This window comes from Amblyomma maculatum, chromosome 1 (genome assembly GCF_055883805.1).
Source record: "Amblyomma maculatum isolate TAMU_Amacu chromosome 1, ASM5588380v1, whole genome shotgun sequence".
Lineage (NCBI taxonomy): Eukaryota > Metazoa > Arthropoda > Arachnida > Ixodida > Ixodidae > Amblyomma > Amblyomma maculatum.
In genome coordinates this window covers 257,609,584-257,631,844 of record NC_139344.1, presented here as the reverse complement: position 1 = coordinate 257,631,844, position 22,261 = coordinate 257,609,584, and the positions used below count along the sequence as shown (strand labels likewise).

General features: G+C 43.2%; 1 protein-coding gene across 2 annotated transcripts in view; it reads right to left on the bottom strand.

Annotated features, from left to right (window-relative positions):
* Positions 1-22,261, bottom strand: part of LOC146206299 (uncharacterized protein KIAA0232-like) — a 38,417-nt gene that overhangs the window by 5,547 nt on the left and 10,609 nt on the right. The window contains exons 3-10 of one of the 2 annotated variants that reach the window (XM_084590936.1): positions 21,724-21,808; positions 20,329-20,403; positions 19,744-19,797; positions 19,597-19,666; positions 18,669-18,756; positions 17,117-17,232; positions 16,414-16,512; positions 10,341-10,457 (exon numbers count right to left, since the gene is read on the bottom strand). In XM_084590936.1, coding sequence (XP_084447062.1) covers positions 10,402-10,457; positions 16,414-16,512; positions 17,117-17,232; positions 18,669-18,756; positions 19,597-19,666; positions 19,744-19,797; positions 20,329-20,403; positions 21,724-21,777 — 612 coding nt within the window. In that variant the 5' untranslated portion in view covers positions 21,778-21,808 and the 3' untranslated portion in view covers positions 10,341-10,401. Of the gene's footprint in view, positions 1-10,340; positions 10,458-16,413; positions 16,513-17,116; positions 17,233-18,668; positions 18,757-19,596; positions 19,667-19,743; positions 19,798-20,328; positions 20,404-21,723; positions 21,809-22,261 lie in introns of those variants that run through there. The other variant, XM_084590934.1, reaches the window with a different exon arrangement.

Below are 22,261 nucleotides of genomic sequence, written 5' to 3'. Positions count from 1 at the left end.
AGGCTATGAAAGAGGCCCATCAAACATACGGGTAATGGGGTTTAACGCCCCAAAGTGACTCAGGCTATGAAAGAACGTTTTATGCACGCACCAAAAATTCAGATTTCTTACGACCGGCTTCAATGGCAAGGCATAAGCGATGTGATTTCATTTTTTCTGTAGTGTGAATCACTGACGCAAGAGAAGAGCTCAAAGATTACTGAAATTGGTTATATTTACCATATGACTTCAACTGAGAAGTGAGCGGAGTTCAGCAGTAATTAACATCAAAAACAACAGGCATATGGTTGCTAGAGGTACCACCATCAACCGCCAAACAATTCGATACAGTAGAACCCATCAAACATATGGGTAATGGGGTTTAACGTCCCAAAGTGACTCAGGCTATGAAAGAGGCCCATCAAACATACATACTAATATATGGTGTGAAGCTTCTATCCATCTATGGTGCACAGGGGGCTAGTAATAGAATGACGGTGGTGGTGAATGAGTGACTAAGAAGTCTGACCACTACAGCACGAGTGTGCTGAGGTGGCTAAAACTGCACAGGTGTGATCAGCGCGGTATGTTGCATTTGTGGAATGCAGTTCCTCTGTGCGTTGATGCTAGGAACGTGGTCAGTGTTCATGTAAGCAGCAAGGCACGCGGACCATGTTTTGATGCCTCATTTTTGTGGCAAGCTTTGTTTTGAGTGGGCCACGCAGGGAAGAGCCCCGGTTATACCTAGGCGTAAGTCTGAGTTTTCCCTTTGAGAGAGTTGTTCACAGTGGCCCAGCATCATCTTAAGAGCAGACAACAAGCATTGACCGAGAGTTCCGAGAGTCCTGGTTTATATATGGTTTCTTGACAAAGATTATTTAGTGATAACAAGAGTTTAATTCAAATGGTGGTTTGTGGTTTGGAAGGACGTCTTTGTGTCATGGTGTGTTCTGGTCCTGACAAAAGATGCAATGCCAGTGATCCTGACGTGTACTCGGAAATAGAACAATACAATGTATATACATTGGCCGTAATAGCCAGGCAGAGAAAAATAGAGTGGCGCTAAATATAGGCTATTCCCACCAAATCTTTACTAAGGTTTTAATGCTTACACGAATTTATGTGCTGTCACTTCATCATCATCATCATCATCAGCCTGATTATACCCACTGCAGGGCGAAGGCCTCTCCCATATCTCTCCACTTAACCCGGTTCTGTGCTAGCTGCATCCACTTGACCCCTGCGAACTTCTTAATCTCATCCACCCACCTAACTTTCTGCCGCCCCCTGCTACGCTTTCCTTCCCTTGGAATCCAGTTTGTTACCCTCAGCGACCATCGGTTATCCTCTCTTCGCACTACATGTCCTGCCCATGTCCATTTCTTCTTCTTAATTTCCACTAGAATGTCGTTAACTTGAGTTATTTCTCTGACCCACTCTGCACGCTTTCTATCTCTTAATGTTACCCCTACCATTTTTCGTTCCATAGCCCTCTGGGTTGTCCTCAACTTAAGTAGAACTCTCTTGGTTAGCCTCCACGTTTCAGCCCCATAGGTGAGTACAGGCAAGATGCAACTGTTGTATACTTTCCTCTTGAGCGATACCGGTAAGCTGCTAGTCATAATCTGCGAGTGCTTGCCAAATGCGCTCCATCCCAATCTTATTCTTCTTGTTATTTCCTTTTCATGATCCGGATCTGCGGTTACTACCTGTCCTAAGTAGATATATTCGCCAACTACTTCCAGTATTTCGCTACCTAATGTAAACTCCTGTTCCTTCCCGAAGCTGTTGAACATTACCTTAGTCTTCTGCATATTGATTTTCAAGCCTACCTTTCTACTTTTCCTGTCTAGGTCATCAATCATTATTTGCAGTTCATCTCCCGAGTTGCTGTCACTTCAAATGACTAAAAATAAGAAGAAACAAAACTGACTATATGCAGTTTAGCCTAGTTATAACAAAGTTGGCGGGAAATGGAAATTGCTTTGCTAGATCTGCTATTTCCGTTATATCTGGACTATGAATAATAATAAAAAAAAATATGGGCATACAGTGTTCCCTAAAACATTTTGCGAGTGCGAATCAGTCTTTATGTCGTCGAAGTGCGAATCAAACTTCTGCTCCTAACCCCTGAGGTACACTCGTAGAGCATCAACCACTGTGGTGGCCACCAGCTTAGGAGTTCAAAAAGCATCGTCCCAATCACTGTCAGAAGTGCCATCCACAGTGGCCCCTTCCATGATGCTCCCGGCAACATCATCAGTCATGAAATCCTCCATTGCAACAAAGTCGGCAATGACGAAAACGAAGCCTATATGGCTTAGACCTCCACAGCTGCTTTAAGCAGGCAGTCGTGGCGGTACCTTCAGCTGTTGCAGCAATGTCAACTGCAGCAGCTTCATCCTCGACAGGCGCTGTGTCCGCACTACTGTTCTGGGTGAAGATGGCTTTCTTGATGCAGTGGACGATGGTCAGGCACTTCATGTCCCTCCAGATCTCACTTTCAAAAAAGTCGCTTTCACCAAGGAGGTCTTCACGTTGGCCATGTTGTTGGCAATGCAAGCAGGAGGCGCTCTATTAGTAGGCGCCAGTAGTGGATCTTGAGTGAGCAATAAGCCCCTGGCCCATGCGCAGTAGCTTGGCCGCAATTGAACCCCTGGAGCAATCCATTTCCTGACTGGAAGTGTTTGCGACTGAGAGTGAAGCCCAAGCCTTTGGCCTTCACCAGCAGGATCCGTTGAGCGGGATATTTATGACTGTGCATCAACAAACCACTCGTAAAGTATGTCTTGCCCGTCAAGGTGGAGGGGCGGCTCACGAGACTCAACATAGCCGAGAAATCAAGGAACATGGGTGGGCGCAGTTGGTTCTGAGAAAGGAGATAACTCAGTAGGCCCTTGTCTAAAAATTGTCCAGGTAAGTCGGGCGCCACGAGGTATCAAAACTAAGCGTGACGGTGTCATTGTGGGCATGCAAGATAGCACAAGATCCACGAAAGCAGAGGAAACAGGCGGCGCTTGCAAGCCCCACAACTTTCCAGCGATTTCTCCCTGCTCTGAAAACCGAGAGGAGACAATTTCGAGAGCTGCCGTAGGGCAAGTTGACTGTTCTTTGCGCCCCCCCCCCGAACTCAAAATCCACCGCCCGGAACTTTGCCCGCGGCCGGATCTGCAGCCCAGCTTTCCGGTTCCGCAAGCGCATGGTCTCATATCACGAAATGTTGTTCCATTATCATGATCAGCGAACCATCTGCCCCCTCCTCAGAAATCTGACTAAACTACAACAAGTGACGTGGTGCCAGCTTCAGTCCCGTGCAATCCCATTCCCCGATTTCTGAGCTTTGGTCTATCCACGACTGTTCTCATCACAGTGCAGCTTGTGTGGGGCACCTAAAGCTGATTTCAGTCACCTTAAGTTTCAATGCTTCGAATTCCACCCTCCAACCAGTTGGCAACTCTCAAACCTTGAGCGATGGAAGGCTACAGTGCCCAGCTCTGAGCCAGCCGTTCAAACGTAGCTGGCGGAATGGGCTTTGGGAGCCACTGGGAAGTACAAGCTTCCGGCCACAACACGTAGCAAAGAGCCAACCTGTCATTGAGAGGCTCCCAATACTACATAGTTTTTCACCACCACCTCACAGATGATTCTCGATATAGCTTAATAATGATGGCTTCATGAGAAAGAGACAATGTGACGCACATACATAAACAAATTATTATGCACGTATATAGAATTGTTCCCTGTGCTGAAATTTTTTTTTTCCAGTGCTCAGAAGGCTATTAAAACATCCACCCTAAAAATTCAATGTTTTTTTTTTTTTTTAACTCTTTCGCTGTCGGGAGTTTCTGGCCGTGACGCACCCCCAGTGTCGGCTTGGTTTCAGGGAACAAGTATGTCAGGGAACGAGCATAGCGATTTATTTAATTGCTATACAAATAACATAGTCATAGGAATATGCACATTTCAGTGTTCTGCAGGTATTGGTAATTATCATCATCAACCTGATTATAAATTATATAAATGAAGATAATATAAGGAAAAACTGCTCGATACTTTTTGAGAGTCCGATTCCGAACTTGGTTCATATTTATAATGTAAAGAACCATCGCTCCAGTCCGGCATTCGAAGGTGTCGCGCGGACAGCCATCCAAAGGTAACCGCGCGCACGGAGGGCGCACTTTCGGTGGCCCGCGCAATGGAGAGAAATAGCACCTTGTGAAATCAAGATGACAGAGGGAGGTGGAAAGAGGCTAAAACGATCTCTTTTGCTGCTGCTAGCCGCATGCAAGGGCGCAGCAAGAGAGAGCGAAAGCAGTGATCGAATCATGTGTCGACCTATTGGAGAGGCAATGTAGTTGTGTTGGCATGTCTGCGTCATAGCAGACATGCCAACACAACAAAAATAAAAACCAGTAAACCTGCGGCAGATGGCAGAACAACCCTTAAACCCGTAACCGCACGCATGCACCGCGAAAAGCCCGCAGCATGATCGCTTAGCGCGATAGAGTAGCATGCGCAGAGCGACCGCGCCCGCAGCAAAGAAGGTGGCGGGGGTGGGCGCAGTCACTCCACACTCTTCAGTACATACATACCAACACAACGCGGGGCAAAAATGCGAACTTGTAGAAAGATATTACAGATGGCACAGCCTGTCTAAGTGCGCCAGCTTCGTGCTCAGGCGCGAAGTTTTGAACGCATGATAGAGAACGTACCGGTACGTCGGTGACACTGGTGGAGGAGTATGTTAGATTTTCAATCTAACATACTGGCATGGTGCCTTAAGTTGTTTACACTAAAACTCATTTTATTATGCGGGTTACATTTTTAATTTCGCACAAAATTTGGAGCACTAGATTACTAGGTGTGCTCTCCACAAGACATCAAAATCGCCCAAAATTTGAAAACAGCAAAAAAGAGAAAACTTTGGTTCCAGTTTAATAAAAAAAATTTCTATTTTTATTAAAATCCTTCTCAAGAATCCCCAGTACCACAGAAATATTACGTACTAAAAGAGTGTTGCATTATACTGCTTAAAATTATAAAAATCAATGTAAAACTGTGGGCTTGCCCTGAAAGTTGCCAATATTCAGCCCTAAATTCTGGCACGACTGAACAAACTGTTGCCACTGAAACTTTTTGTCTATATTATACAGCCCTTATTCTTTATTTCTGAAAAAATTTGAAGTTCTAGTGTAGCCTGTTCTTTCTCCATTTTACTTTGAAATCAACCAAAATTAAAGAATGTAAAAGGATCGACAACTTTGACTCAATTTTAGAAAACTACCCCAACTTTGATATTTATCGGAATCTCCTAAAACAACCCTAAAAACTCATGTACTTTATAAATATCAGGCACTAAAAGTATTGCATTATGTGAAATAAATTATAAAAATAAATATAAAACAATGCACGTTTTTAACCTTTTAGAAGTGCTTATGGCTTGCCCTTGAGCAGTAGACATCAAAACTAATATTTATTATTTGCTGAATTTAGCTACATTTTATCTTATGCTTGTTTTATTTGTTTTGTGCTTGTTTGCAGGGTTGAAGATAGCCTAAAATAGAATAAATTCGCTATTTCTGGCAATTTCATGGGAGAATGCAAGTGACGGTTGAACTTTTTCTCTATCCTGTAATCTTTTTTTGGTGCAGTGCTATTCAATCCAGTTCTTAATATTATTGTTTATTTTTCTCAGTTATGAAAAAAAATTAACAATAATCTATTTTTGAATACATTTTTTCTAATGTGGACAAAAGTACAATCATAAGCAAAGCGCTTTACAGCGTGATAGTTTTGGTGGAATTTATATTTCTTTATGGCAGCAGCACGAATGACCAGAGATGATTATACTTGTCAATATAGCTATCTAGCTCAGAGAAATTGTGAGCCAACACAGAGCGAACCGGCCCTCCACCTAAACTGCAGAGTACACTGCAGTTTGAGTCTGCTCCGTGCTGGCTCGTCTTTTTTGTGGGCTAGATAACTGTATCGATGAGAATACTCATCTCGACTCATTCCCCCCCCTCCCCACCCCATGCTGCTCCCATCAATTAATATTTGATTCTAGCAAAACTATCATGCTTCCAAGCTTTTTGCTTATGATTGTACGTAGCTGCACATGCGAAAAAATCTTGTTAAAAATGCAGTATTGTTAATTTTTGTCATAACCGAAAAATGAAATATTATTATTAAGAACTGGATTGACCAGCACTGCACCCCACAGAAAGAGATTACACGATAGAAAAAAGTTCAAACAACACTTGCAATATCCAATGAAATGGCAAGAAAAAGCGAATTTATTCCATTTCAAGCTATCAACAACCCTGTCAACAAGCAGAAAATGATTTTATAAGCATTGAGATTGCTTTGGATATTGCATAAGATAAAATGTAACTAAATTCAGCAAATACTAAGTCCGAAGTTTGACGCTGCTCCTTAATTTAAGGGGATGCCATAAGTACTTCTATAGAAAAAAATGTATTCAGTTTTATATTGATTTTTATATATTATTTTACTTAATGCAATACATTTTAGTGATTGGTATTTATAATGTGCTTAGAAATGTTTTTAATTGATTTCGATAAATATTGAAGTCGCGGTAGTTTTTTAAATTTGAATCAAAGTTGTCTACTTCATCTTAAAGCAGCGCGAAACACAAGGCAAAAAGGAACAAGAGACGGCACGAGACGACGCTCGTGTCGTCTCTTGTTCCTTTTCGTCTTGTGTTTCGCGCTGCTTTAAGATGAATTCAATCCAACTCGTCCAGTTTCCTATACTTGTCCACTTCTTCATATTTTTGAATTTTGGCTGATTTCAAAGAACGGAGAATCTAGAGCTTCAAATTCTTCCATAAATAAAGAACAAGGACTGGATAATAAAAACAAAGTATTGAGTCGTTCCAGAATACAGGGCTGAACAAAGTTGAGCCTGGATATAACAAAGTTGACAAAAGTTCGCAATTTTTCATTACATGCAGGTTTTGTATGAAGGCTCGCACGAATGATGCAGAAACGAAACCGAAAGGCTTCAGATATCAGTGAAGGTGAACTCACCCTTCAGGCATTTATTTTACAGTAAAAAACTGCATAATCTCTGCTTGTTTCCGCGCGAGCGAAGGCACAACACGGCACTCCAATGAAGCTAAATCGTGTAATGCTCCTTTGTCGTCGCGCGAGCCGACGAAATGGCGCAATATATCGATTGCGTTCATCACCTCCTTCGCGGTGGGCACGTCACACGGATCTGGCTCACAGGAACCATCATCACAGACATCAGGATTTTGTACGCTTTCGGCAAGTGCCTCATCATTCATTTCTTCCGTAGCTACAGCGGCGTTGTCGGCAAACAAAAAGTCGCTCAGGTGACGACGGGACACCGCCTTTGCTGCGTAGCTCATCCCACGCTTTGGCCACATCGGATGAAGCTAAGTCTCTTCTTCCTCGTCGTCGGTACCAGCCTGTGCCTTTTTTGTAATCCCCGACTTCATAAAGCACTTCTTAATAACTGACTTCTTGCCAGGAGGCAGCAAGCATTTCAACTGACTGATAAATATTGATCTTCAGCTCCCGTTCCAGACGGATGTTCAGAAGAAGCTTCTGTATCAGTCGGCGCCGGTAACAGCATTTAAAACTGTTGATTATTCCTTTGTGTATTAGTGATGTGCAATTAGCCGGGAAGTAGAGCAGTTCGATGTGAGACAGCTACAGGCCTTCAACATGGTGCGCAGCGCAATTGTCCAGAAGTAGGCAAACTTGACGGCCTTGCTGCTTGACATCCTGGTTGAAGTCTTTCAGCCATTCAGAAAATATTGCCCGAGTCATCCACGCTTTAGTGTTCACCGTGATTTCACAGGCATACGCTTCGTCCCCTTAAAGCACCTGGGACGGACACTTTTTCCCACAACTAGCGGGACTCGCTTGTCAGTGCCGTCGAGGTTGGTGCACAGTAGAACTGTTACGCGGAGTTTGCTCTGCTTTCCGCCGCGGCAGTCATCTCCTTTAAGTGCTAGCGTGCGGCCCGGAAGCATCTGATAAAAGAGAGTCGTCTCATCGGCATTATAGATTTCAGCCGCTTCAAAGCGACTCAGTATTCCAGGAAGCGTGTCAGCCACCCACAAAGCAGCAGCATCGCTGTCTGCAGAGGCAGATTCGCCGCAGATGACTTTCCCAATAACATTGTGCCAGCTCTTGAAACCTTGTAGCCACCCGTTGCTTACTTTGAAATCATGGCCCAAGATGCATGCAAAATCCTTCGCCTTCTGTTGTAATATCGCTCCGCTTATGGGCACATTCCTGGCTTGCATGTCCAAAAACCATGTGAACACTGCCTTGTCCACATCATCATATGTTGACAGTTTCAACCTTTACTTAGCCTTTGTTCCCGGCTCCACAGCACTTCTAATCTTCTCTTCCGCACTCAAAATGGTTGGCAGGGTGCTCGCTGGGATGTTGAAACGAGCAGCGACGTCCTTCTCGCCCGCGGAGACCGCATTTAAAATGGCAAGTTTGTCTTGAAATGACAAAACTTTTCGTTTTCTGGCCGTTGAACTCATCATGACGAACAAGCGAAGCCCCACGAATACAGGCAGAAAGGCTGGCCTAGCACTTCTGAAACACATCGGGCAAACCAACACCGCAAATCCGCAGACACACGAGACGCAGAACAACAGACAAGATGGCGAATGCACAACGTGCGCAAAAATTGCATGTGCTACACACACATACAGTACCTACAAAGAAATCAACTGCAGCCACTAATGTCACCTGGTGTTGCACTACACTACCAACGCCTGAGGAGGCTGCTGAGTTAGCCACGGAGCGGTGCTAGAAGGTAATACTATCATCATCACCAATTTTGCTTGATTTCTGCGATTACAGGCATTCACGTAGCTGCTGGCTTCTTAGAGTTCTAATATTCACTAAATTAATGCATTTCTTCGGAGAAATTTTCAGTAAAAGCTAAAAAAATAATGACTGATCAGCTTCGCGAGTTCGTTACATCAAGGTTGACTGCCGCAACGCCATTGTTACATAGAGGTCGAAAATACATTGGCTTCAATGGATGTGGCATTGGGGAACTTAAAAACTTCGTTAAATTCAGGAATTCGTTACACAGAGGTTCGTTACATCCAGGTTCAACTGTATTGGCAACTTTCAGGACAAGCATTCAGTTTTATATTTATTTTTATAATGTTAAACAATATAATGCAACATTTTTTTAGTCCGCAATATTTCTGAGGGACTGAGGATTCTTGGGAGGGATATTAATAAAAATAGAAAATGTTTTTTTTTTTTTTATTTGGAATCAAAGTTGCCTCTTTCTTGCTGTTTTCAAATTTTGGCAAATCTGATGCTTTGTGGAGCTGCAAATTTTGTGTTAAATTAAGAACCTATTCCGCATAATAAATAGAAAAAGTTTAGTGCACCATGCCAGTATGTAAGGTTGAAAATTAACATTTTTGCAGTGAGTCCCTCCTGAAGCAGTTTTGTGATTTTTTACTAAATCAATTGAAACAACAAAACATGTTTCTAATAGTTTTTATAAAAATTAAAGTTGCATAGAATTAGTGAGTAAAAAATAATAGATGACAATATATTATTGCGGAAGCAGCAGGTCTCCAAACTTGCAGCTGTTTTGAAATGGCAAAAACGACGTTTTCCACCTCTTGTGATAAACTTTTTTTTTTCAGATAAAACTGCGCCGTATCTTGCAAAACTAAGGTTCATTCTTTTGTGTCGAGATATTTGCCTACCATATATAAAAATTTCATTGAAAACAAAAAATGGTCATGGAACCTCAATTACCATTCTTATCTTATCTGAACACACCCATATATATCTTCTTTAAGTGTTCTAAGTCACATTTGTTGCTTTTGTAAGCAACATGTGAAGAAACTAGCCTACAGTTATCACAAAAGGAAAGAAGCCCATCCAGTCATCAAGGGCCAAGCCATTGAGCAAGTTTGAGGAAGTACCACATGTGACATGAATAAGGTAGTACTGATGTGGATGGCACCTGATTTCTTATTTCAGATGACCAGATAGCGTTTTTGTGAAAAATATAATCACAGTATATAGCTGTGCACAATCAAAAAGCGGTAATGTGCAAAATCAAACCTCTGAAGACAAAGAAATCTGCCAAACAAATAACAATGAAGGCAGAATAAACACGCTTCTTTATTTTGAATGACTAACTGTAAATTTCAAAAAAGCGTAATCTGTACCAAAAGCTGATGCCGAAAACCAGCCCTGTTGATACCACTGGCAAAACCAGGCCAAGGGAATAAATGTTACTTACAAATAATGCTATCCAAGTATAGATTTCTGAGCCCACTTAACATGTCCATAATTGCTATGTTGCATGCCCTTTGCCTCATTCCACTCACAACCTTCCAAAAAATAACAGCAGTTACAACTGCAAACTTCAGGGGCATTTTAATAGTATATGCTTACGTTTCACATTCGGATATGGTGACCCGCCTGAAAGTGACAAAAGTTTGTTACAGTCATGTTTAAATTAGAACTGAATTTCTACAAATATATGTTAACATTGTGAACTAGCAATTTTTTGCAAGTAGTGATAATATGAGGGCTGCCTCCAGAAGTCACCACCAAGTGGAAAAAATCAATTCATACATTCCACATAAAAATATTTCTGACACTTCATCCAGTTGGTCTACCACATAGCCACTATGTAGATTTAAATATCTACAACACTGCACTAATGCACCCTTCAGCCACGCCAAGGCACTGGCTCATCCCTTTACAATGTCCGAAGTGCTTCCCAGCCAGACACGGACGGATTCAAGCTCTGAATGAGCTAAGTTTGGTGTTCGGCTAGTAAGCCATTACAACTCGAAAAAGAGAGCAAGAACCCCAGGAACCAAATATATACCATTTTCGAAAAAACATTCCCTTTCTAGTTGGGAAAGGAACTTAAGTTAGAAAGGGACACCAACCAAAATAAAAAAGAAATTATGCTGAAATTATGATGTCTCTGAACCTGCTCGGTTCTTTCAAGTGTAACCGCAGCCAAGTTGCAGCTTGCCTTTTTAAGCCTTCATTTAGTCATCCGCCTGGTCACTGACCGTAAACTGCAGATACAAGAGAGGGGAAGGGTTCCTAGGAGCGGTTAACATTACCCCACATCTGCTGAATATGCCATGACTCAAGAGCTTCCTGCGTGAGTATGGCTCGGTATCCAGCACAATGGTTCCCTCGAAGTCAACCCTGTGGTCACATGCGTCAGAGTGTTCGGTCACCGCACTTCCGATCCCTGCTTGTTTATTTGATGTCCGCTTTGTGTTGCTTCATTCTTTTGAGGAAGTTCTTGGTTCACCAATGCACGATGCTGAGCACTTTGAGCACAAGATTTCATAGTCGAACCCGGATATATCGAACTCGAAGGGGATCGCGAAATAGTTCGATATATCGATAATTCGATATACAGAAATCGGCTTGTGACGGCACTTACGATGCGAAAAAACGATACCGTATTTGTCGCGCAATCAACCCACTCGCATAATGAACCCACCCTCCACTTTTGCACCCGAGAATTTGAAAAAAAAAAAAAAAATGCGTTAAGGCCAGCTCGCTCACATGCAAGCGACGAGCGGCAGCGACAGAGCGAAAATTTTCAAACTTGTTGGAACTGCGTCCCTCTCGCCGCTCGAGCCACCGCGGCAGCTCAAAACAAGGTTTCTGTGTCGCCGCGGCGGCAGAAATCGCGAGCATTTTCGCTTGCATGTCGATGGCGCTGGTCAGTCCGTTTCGGTCGTCTCATCCACAGCTCCTTGGCAGCGTGCCAAGATGCTGCGCCGCGATAACGTCCGGCCCGTTATTCTTTTGATAGCTGCTGTGGTGGCGGGGAGCGAACTTGGCAGAGTGCCCGTGATGGCTTGATTGCACAAGCCTGGATCGATTTATCACGCCGCGCTTGGGGCGGGCATCATGATCGCAGCAGCTGACCGCGTGCTTTCGCTGATTCATACATGCAAGGATAAACGATAAAAAAAAATAAATAAATGAAATTAACATCCCTGCATAAAGAAAAAAAAAACCCTGCCGCTTCCTAACGTCCGCAGCCGCCATATCTTACGCTACGCCGCGCGTATAGCACAACGATAAGAAAGAAGCTCTCTCGGGGAAAAAAAAAAAGTTTTTTAACATCCGCAGGCGTGCCGCCGCACGCAGGGTTCACAACACACGCTAGAGAAAGCGTCCGACGTCTGTCTGAAAACGGGCTGAGCTGGCTTGGCGCATGCGTTGCGCATGCTGAAGGAGAGAGACAGCTCGGCAAAAGAATGGGCACACCCACGCACATGGCTTGCAAACGTCATGTGTTGGCGCGCGGGAAACGACAACTGCAGATGCGTGCGCCTTTGGGGAATGGGCGCGGCGCTGCCCAGACCAGCCGTCACCGAACTGTCCCCTCTCATTCCATCCGCGCGCGTGGCTTGAAAACGTCACGCGGCAAACGGCCAAGGGTGATGCGATCGTCTTTGGGGAAGGCACAATTTCCAGTGCGTGGTGCGGTGTTCGATATATCGAACGACCCGTGAAATTGAGTTCGATATATGTATGACGCGGCTTTCCTATACTTTTACATGGGATTTTCAAGGGGATATTTCGCGAGTTCGATATAACCAAAATTCGATATATCCGGGTTCGATATAACCGGGTTCGACTGTACTATGCCTTGAGACTTTTTTCCTAGGTCAAGGTCCTACAATCTAATGATAGAAGTTTAAACGTGTGTTACCCCCTTCCTTTCCCACAATACAGGCCAAAGTTTCGCTGACGCCTTTCACACAAAGAATGCAAACATATTTATGACAACAGCCTGTGCTGGGGTCAGAGGTGGAGTATTCTTCTTCCTGCTGACTCTTTTGTTTTTGGACATCTAAATGAAGGAGGTGGGGTATGTGTTTTTGAAGCTCAGAAAAAACTCCGTTCTTTTCACATTTTTTTTCCTCCGCTGGATAAGAACAGATAGGAACAAATGAGAGGAATAGTATTGTCCTGCGTAGGCTGGCTTTCTGTACAGAGAGAACTGTAATTACTTTTTCATGTCTTGTGAGTAGAGCGCCAAGAAATGGCAAAATGGTGTCACAACTGCTCCGTGTAACATTGCAACTGAACTTTGCTAACATTAGCGCAAATTTTTCTGTGCAAAATTATGGAGAGGTTGAAAAATATGTCCATTTCAGTTTTTTTTTTTTTTCGTTATCACTTAGGCTGACTTAAATATAGGCATGTGATTGCACTCCTGCATTGCCATGTTTGCACTCTCAAACATGCTTCAATTGAAAGCAATTGAAAATTGAAGAATAAACAAGCCACTGGCCAAAGGGTTGCTCCGTGATGAGCGCGGCCACTCTGTTTCGTTAGTTTTAACGGTGTAGCAGGAGTGCAATCAAGTTGCCAATTCAGGGCACAGGACAGGCTTTTGCAGTCTAATATGGACACGCCTCTCGGCCTTGCCACATACCTTGCTGCTTACTCTTCGAAGTGTTTGAGATGAAAGGACATGGTTCGCACTTCTTTGTACTGAACATAATTCAAGCTCACGTGGCGGAAAACGTCCAGCTACGGCACAAGCTTGAAATTGTGTGTGCCCATGTGGCTCAATTTAGTTATATCTCCTATTTATGCAATGCCACTTTCTATGCTTTAAGTTTGAATTAACGTGGCTCTACTGTACAAACAAGCCAGAAGACTGGATGTTGGCGCCTATACACGTATATCCAAACTGTAAACTGTAAAGTACGCCAAAATCGCTGGTCATCTATACATAAATGTGTTTTACGGCGACTGTGACTCTAGGCCACCTCAGAATGCTGCCGAAAAGGTAAGAAATGCTCTGCAGGAAATTGTAAATTATTTGCTAGGCAGGAACTGCTATTTGAATAAAAGAAAAAAGATCTGAAAAAATGATTTGACGGGAGTGAAGAACAATTTTTCCTTAAAAGGATCTGAAACCACAACCTAAAAGGCCACACACTTCAATGCACAGTCGAACCCGTATATATCGAACTTGAAGGGAATCACGAAATAGTTCGATATATCAATAATTCGATATACAGAAATTGGCTTGAGACGCCACTTGCGATCGTAAAAAATGATACGGTATTTGTCGCGTAGTCAACCCACTCGCATAATGAACCCACTCCCCATTTTTGCCCCCGAGAATTTGAAGAAAAAAAAAAAAATAGCGTTTGGTGGCAGGTCCCCCGTTTCAACAGTCGCATCCACAACTCATTTATTGGCAGCGCGCCAAGATGCTGCCCAGCGATATCCTCACGACGTGTTTATCTTTTGACTATACTTTTCATAGATCCTGTGGTGGCAAGGAGCGAACTTGGCATAGTGCCTGCGTGATGGCTTGATTGCACAAGCCTGGTTCGATTTATCGCACCACGCTTGGGGTGGGGAGGGTGTAGTCCACTGCTACAAAATCATTGACAAGTGTGATAGGTGCAAATGCCGTTTGGAGTGAACAATGCTAAAAGCCGGTGTCATGATCGCAGCCGACCGTGTGCTTTCGCCGATTCATAGATGCAAGAATAAACTCCTCTCGCAAACAAACAAACAAACAAACAAACAAAAATTGCCGCTTTTTAGCGTCCTCAGCCATTATAGCTATCGCTGCGTCGCACGTTCAGCCCGACAAGAACAACTCTCGCAAAAGAAAAAAAAAAAAAAAAAAAAAGACGCTGCTTCTTAATCTCCGTAGCTGCCATGGCATACATTCAGCACGACGGCAAGAATAAACAACTCTCGGGGGGAGGGGGGGGGGGGGGGGGGGGGGGGGAAAGAGGAAAAATCTGCCGCTTTTTAGTGTCCGCGGCCGCCATAGCGCATTCAGCACGACGACATGAGACGCTCATCTCGCGTCAGCCGTCTCGCGCAGGGCATTCACAACACACACTGGGGAAGCATCTGCCACGGGCTGAGCTGGCTTGTCCACGCATGCGTAGTGCGTGGAACGAAGACCGGGAAAGAGAGATGAAGGGGAGAGATAAAGCTCAGCAGAAAAGTGGGCACACCCTTGCGCTTCGCTCTATCGCGTTTTTCCCCTCTCCCGAACACCCCGGCTGCATTGGTTCCCTCTCGTTCCTTCACACACGACTTGCAAACGTCACGTGCTAGCGAAGCAGCGATCACCGCAGATGCGCGCACCTTCGGGGGAAGGGCGCGGCGCTGCCCTATACCAGCCGTCGCCGAACCGTGCCCTCTCATTCCTACCACGTGTGACTTGAAAACGCCACGTGGCAAAAGGCCGAGGTGATGCGATCGTCTTTGGGGGAGGCGCACCGTCTAAAGTGCGAAGTTCGATATATCGAATGACCGGTGAAATTAAGTTCGATATACGACGCAGCTTTCCTATCTTTTACATGGGATTTTCAAGGTGATATCTCGTGAGTTCGATATAACCAAAATTCGAATTATCCAGGGTTGATATATCCGGGTTCGACTGTATATCTTACCTATGCCTTGCATAGTGTACATTAAAAAAGAAAGTTGAAAAAGCATGAGCAAAAGAAGAATAAAAAAAACTCATGTATGTGTGTTCAAAAGCAGAGCAATGGCAGAGTGCTCTATCGAAGAAAGAAAATCCAGGGCTCCTAAGTGTTTTTTACCCGTTCTTGCAGATATTTTTTTTCCACCGAGGTGATCTAGTTAGCCTGCACTGGGTAGTTTACAGTTCAGATATATGCTGCTGCTACAGTAAGTGCGATTGAGGCCCCTGCAATTGCGCTATGAGCATGGGGGACATCTGAAACCTTCCTCACAGTCTAACACCGAGCTTGTGGCAAACATGACGGTGTTGTGCAAATACCCATAAATCTGTCAGGACTCAAATGTAGCACTACTTGGGCTGAAAGCAATTTTTTTCCCTGCATGCGCATTCAGTGTGTTCTTTCAGAACAGTCCGGCCAGCACCCTGAAGCAGGTTTGTAAAATGTGTTCAAATGTGTTTTAACAGCAAAGGGTTAGAAAGTGGTACGGGCTTGATTCCTTCGGTCATCTTTTTCGTCCCATATTGGGTGAAGGAACCACAATCAAGTCTGTGCGCATTAGGCAGCAGCCTCAGCCTCTTCGCATTCACCTCGGCTTGGCTATAGGCAAAATTTCATTAAACCCGTGTATAACAGAATGCAGATGGATTAATGCAATGACGCAGGTTGGTGCAACTGGTGCAGCCTTCCTCCTATCATTGCTGATGCACGAAGCAAGTGCGCAGTAGCCCACTGTTTTTCTTAATGAGACAAAGAAATGAAGTGGTCTGAGCACCATGTAAGAGCCCTCATTCAGTGGCTATGAGTGCACCAGTGCAGATGCAGACCTGTACCATCAGAAGACTAAATTTGAAACACGTCTGTTTTGCGATGTGATACAGCAGTGCACATAGGTGTTGCACATTTTAACTTACCTATGGCTGTAGATGCCTGGCGGCCCCAAATGGCAACCAAGCTCGGGCTGTCCAGCTTACTGCGTAGTTGCTGTTCTTGAAGTAATTCCCAGTTCACACCTGTGAATCCAGGTAGCCCAATTATGCGCAATATTCCTAACATTTGGACTGCAAGCTTGCTTTAAGGCAAGTATGCACTTAAATTGGGAGACATTACTGAAAGGCTGAAAATTGCATCTCTCATTATTCTGGATATTCTGGAAGATACCCTTTACAACAAAGTCTAAAAGAGTGCTAAACCATAATGTCCACAATAAGAAAAAAAAAAAAAAAAAAAAAAAAAAGACTGCACAAAAAAAAAAAAAAAAAAAAAAAAAGAAAAGAAAAAAGAAACATGATGGCGAAAGCTGCTGCCCCTATTCCAGCACTGCTATACAACTGATTTCCATGACAACTTACACTGTCATTACATCACAGGCAGTAAGCAAGGGGCATGAACAAAGAGCAGTAGCACGATGGCTCTTTGCCACTGTTCCTCGAGCTTGCTGCCCTTTGCACTTATCTACACACTCTATGAGCTAACCGACATTCCAGCAGCATTAAAGGCAACTGCCATGTCTTCTGGCGACGACATCTACAACCATATGGAAAGGTTTCATGTGGTAAAATCCCATGAAAACGTTCACTAACGTAAAACACACATAAATAGGTGCAGAGTACTTACTTTCAGCATGCTGCTGCTCCCGCTCATGGAGTTCAATGATCCGACGGCCATCCCAGGAAACTCGCTGAGCTTGCACCTGACGGCTGTTCTCAAGAGCCGGGAAAGCAGCATAGTACCTTTAAAAAGAAAATGATGTCAATGCCTCTGACACTCGTTTCTTGCTTAGCAGTGCAACATCAGCAACCAAGTTTACTTAAATATGCATACTCTCCAATACAAAAAATGAACCTTCGCACTCTTCTTTACATAAAGTCAGAGCTGACATTTTGAACAGCTGCTTCTTTGTGGCCACTGCTATGCATAAAAAAAGGACTATTTTTGAGCTGCTATTAGCTTGTTAGTTTGTTCGCATACCTTCAGGGCCCAATGGCATTACATAAGAGAGTAGGTTACTTCGAATTGCCCAAAGAAAGCAACAAAATATAGTGGTAAAATACATATAGCTAAATGGCTTTTTGCACTAGAATAGTAGTCCGAGAACGAAAAAAGAAATGATTGTCTGGCACAGCACAACCTGGGTCTGGTTGCTCGTACATTTAAGATCAACATGGCAAATAAGTTATGTTAGCTTCCCTAACCCACTGCTATTTCACACGAATCAAGGGAAACCCTGGGAATCCTCTAGGTGCTAAATCTTATTTCACAACATGGTGTCACCTGTTTAAAGCAGAGTCGCTCACTTCAGAGCAAATTCATCTTGGTTCCTGTGCTGCCCAGTGTGTTCGTTGCAGTGCGGGGTGCATTTTACTTTTGCTCTGTCTAACCTTGCTTATATCACGAAGAATGGGTAGCAAGTATCCACCTTTTATGAGATGGTTTGGCTACTCTGCCGTTCCTAAGCGTAACAAGACACATTTTTATTTTATTGTTATGGCAACAGCAAGGCTTATGCCACTGCACTCCTGCTCAAACTGTATGCCAAACATAAGCCACCTTGCCTTGTGCATCGTGCTTCTTCCATAACTCCTTTTTGGCACTCTAAGTATACATGTGATGGCAGAGCAATGTAAGTTTACCTGGCAAGCCACGCCATTAGCAGCATTTAGTGTTTGGTCATCCAAATTTCACACGAGAATGATACTGAATGTGCTGAACAATCAGGCATAAAGTCAGTGAGAAAACTATCAAGTATGAATTAAAAGCTCACCATGAAAGGCCGATACAATTGCAATAAAGTACTTAAACCGGAAAAAGTACTCATCTTTCTAGAATATCATGAGCATACCGGTGCTACGTTATGCCAGCCTCTATGCAAGTCAATGTCGGTGCAGTCGAAATATATACTGACAATTTGTCAAGTACCAGATTGACTTCTGTCTTACTGAGCAGAGAAACAAACATCATATGCTCTCTATTTTATGCCCATTCAGTAACCTACATTTACCAACAGCACTCAACCCATCTACTAGTTTGTGGCTGATGAATCATCTTGTAACCATTTTACTGCTTTCATCCAACCCTCCATGTAATTATACAGCTTCTAGCTCTTGCATGCAGCACAGGTGCCTTGAAGTGGAAGATGAAATCATCCTTAAAAATTTGTGGCACTTACATCTGTGCAAGCTCCTTTGGAGACTTGCGCTTCACAGGCTCTTCCACAGGGGGAGCTGCCGCAGCTTGAGCTGCCGCAGCTTCTCCATCTAGCGGTAACAAAGAAAGCTTCAATGAAACAATGTGTATTAGTCATCAGCAGACGTCTCATGTAAAAAAATGCAAAAAGAAAAAAAGAAACCAAGGCATGTCAATTTTTTTTATTCCAGACGGACCTCGATGCACTCAAAGAGCACTGCCCAGAAATCAGTCTGCCACAGTGACTTGTAATATTGTTTAATGGTCCAAGCAACCAAGACATTATAAAAGCAACTTCGAAACACCAATGACTGGGCAAAAGATATGGTAGAGCCCATTATAACGTTATGAAAGCCTTTCTAACCAACTGACCAGACCTCACAAGGCATTCAAGTGGCTGTTCAAGACACTCCCCTCAAACACTGCACTAAGATGCTGTGCTCCTAAAACTTCAATCAAAATATTGATTCAATCAGTTGCTATTTGACACAGAAAGCATGTAAAAAAAATTATGACTGCACTTGCGCTACCATTAGCTGGGTCAGATAGATTTCTGGGCAAGACTGGAAAAAAAAGAATGCAGGCCATTCCATCAACTTCTATACATCAACACGGTGATAAAAGGTACAATGATCAATATCATCATTCACCATTTGTAAGAGTTCACAAAATGCTTGGCAAAACAATGCGGCGCCAACTGCATTGTCAGCCAAAGTGATTACACACAATAAAAAGTAGCCATGGTGAACAATGATTAGCTGGTAAATGGCAACTCACGATGAGCCAAGTGGCCAGCTGATAAACAAGGTTCAATGGTAACAGAGTGCGGAATTTACTGCATGCTTTAATCAGATACGTAATAATGAGGTTCTACTGTAATTACAAGCAGAGTCCTGCATGAGTTTACTCACGGGACTCAGGATTCAGATGACTGTTAAGGCGCCTGCAGAGCTCATCCACCAGTGCTTCAATGCCAAACTTCTGCAAAAACACATTTATGAGTTTGCTCACACTCAAGAAAGCTCATTTGGATAGTGTTCAAAGAGCAAACTACACACCTGCTCTGTGGCTGACTTTAAGCACTCCACTGCAGCCCCACGGTTTCCAAATTCCTGAAAAATTTAGGAGGAAATGGTCATGAGGAAAAAAACAAAATCAAAGCATCAGAACTGTAATGACAAATAGAACATTCTTACAGGCTAGTTGGTTCACTGCACATAAAAGCTAGAAATGCGCGAATAAGACAGAACAAGAAACATAGGACCACAAAACTGCACCAGTGGTGTCGTTTTTCATTCCTGTGTCTTTTGTCCCGTCTTATTCACTCAGTTCTACCTTTATTTGTAATGACAAATCTTGGCAGAAATCACTGTATGGGATATATAAGATATAAATAATAGATCATCCTAAGCAGCGATACACATTTACAATGAACTTTCCCCAGAATTCTTCAGGTAAAGTGAAAGCGATGCTTTTTTTATGTAACCTTTTTCAGACAAAATAAACCTCAAGCAATACGGCTGGGAGGGTGCACCTGCTAAATCTTCTGCCAAAACATGAACACTGAAACACCAAGATTAGCTCTCAGCCTGGCTTTCAAGCTGCCATTTTACTGCATTTTGAAAGAAAAGAAAATGACCTACCTGGTCAGGATGCAGAAGCAAGCTCATTACAGTGTGAGAGTACACTGTGTCAATACCTCTGCTCTCCAGTTCCCCCTTTAAAAAGAAAAATAAGAGACAAAAGAATGATTTCGTGCCATGCTGTCACGTTTTACTAAATGGTGGAGCTTGTCACATAAACACTCTCCATTTTAGCAGGACATTACACACCTGCTACATCCCACAGCCATGAGAAAAGACACAAATGAAAAAAAAAAAAAAAAAAAAAAGACACAAACCAATAGTTAGATACAGAAGAACAGGCAACAAAATGGGGACAGGTCAATAGTTGGACAATCCAGAAAAAGATGTTTGCACGTGTGCGAGGGAGGGGAGTGGAAGAAGGGGGCTATTATAATATACATATGCGTATAGAAGACTCCAACAGTTACAGGGGCCAAGGAAAGCATAAGGGTATCTGTTTATTGTATCACTGATCACCGGAATGTTAGTAAACTCTTTTTCATTGAAAGACAGTTATAATTTAGAGTAGGAGAAAAGGTCGCTACATGCTACAAAAAAGATCCACACCCTTAATCTCCACATGTCATGCAGCGTGCACAATGAACTTAGCGACCCTTGCATTAAACCCATTTTCCCATATACCAAGTGTGAATTTCATAAGCAGATATTTTTTGCAAGTGTTCTGTGCAGCATTCTGGGCAGGTGTTCAGTGCAGGTAGATTTCACACTTAGATCGACATTTTGTTTGCGATAGAATCAAATTAATCAAATGGTAATACATAATCAGGTTAAATTTTTTGCATTATGGCACAAGATTACACTAGAAAATTGATGGCCAGCAACATTTAAGGCAAGCATTTAAGATGAGTATCATGGCCCCAAAAATATTCTTAAGTATGCACTTCTGGAAATTCATTAAGCTGGCCTTCCTGCCGAGGATGTATGCATGGCACACGCAAATTAGGAATTTTTGGTGCCAGCTTGGAGCAGATTACTTGTGGTATAGAAGCATGCACCAGGCTAGGCCTTTTGGTGCACTTTGGCATAGTAATTACATCGCCGAGAGAGAAGACCACAGCAGGATACTGCTTTCATAGAGGTCCAATGAACCGACGTCAGCCACCAAGATCCTATTTTTGTCATATATGGCCGTGACGCCAAGCCAGGCGCCAATACAACCCGAAACAGTCATGTTCAGATCATTAATACAGAAGTATACAATGAGCTTTAGTAGAGTCTTCTGGCGGGCTAGTTGGTGAAATTCGTTCATCTTCAAAACTACGCGAATAAAACAAGAACAGCAGACACACAAAGCACAATGAGCTATCAGGGAATAGATAAGCAAGCAGGCAACACCATAGCTTTCAGCACTGTTTCAGTGGACATAAAAACTGCATGAAATACAAAGCATACCTGAAACCACGAATGGATTTCTTGGGGAACAGTTGTGGCCTTGATGTATTTCATCCTGGATATGCTTGTGCCGTGCCAGAGACCACTATATGATAAGAACAGTAGCCATAAACACTAAAACACTTTGTTTTAGAAAACTTGCTTAACATACTGCATTGCAACTAAACACACAAAACAGCTGTCGCACACCACGCACCGCTGGCATGGTATCATTCTGGAAGTAACTGCACTGAAAAAGTTAGGCTGCAGCATGGCATAAGAGCAATAATATGATACAAACACAAGACGAATACGAATGTGCAGGGCTTTGTACGCAAAGAGTTTTGTTGCCATTCTCTCATCCCACAACAGCTCATCATTGCAGGATACTTCCAGAATACGCACCACCGCTGCTACATCACACATGCGCTTTTATGTGCACATTATAATTTACACAGTGCAACTTTACGTGCTGACCAGTAAAGCGAAAAAGATTGGCTCTATATATGGACAAGAGAAAGTGTCATCATCCATTAAGTTACGACTGCATATGCAAATA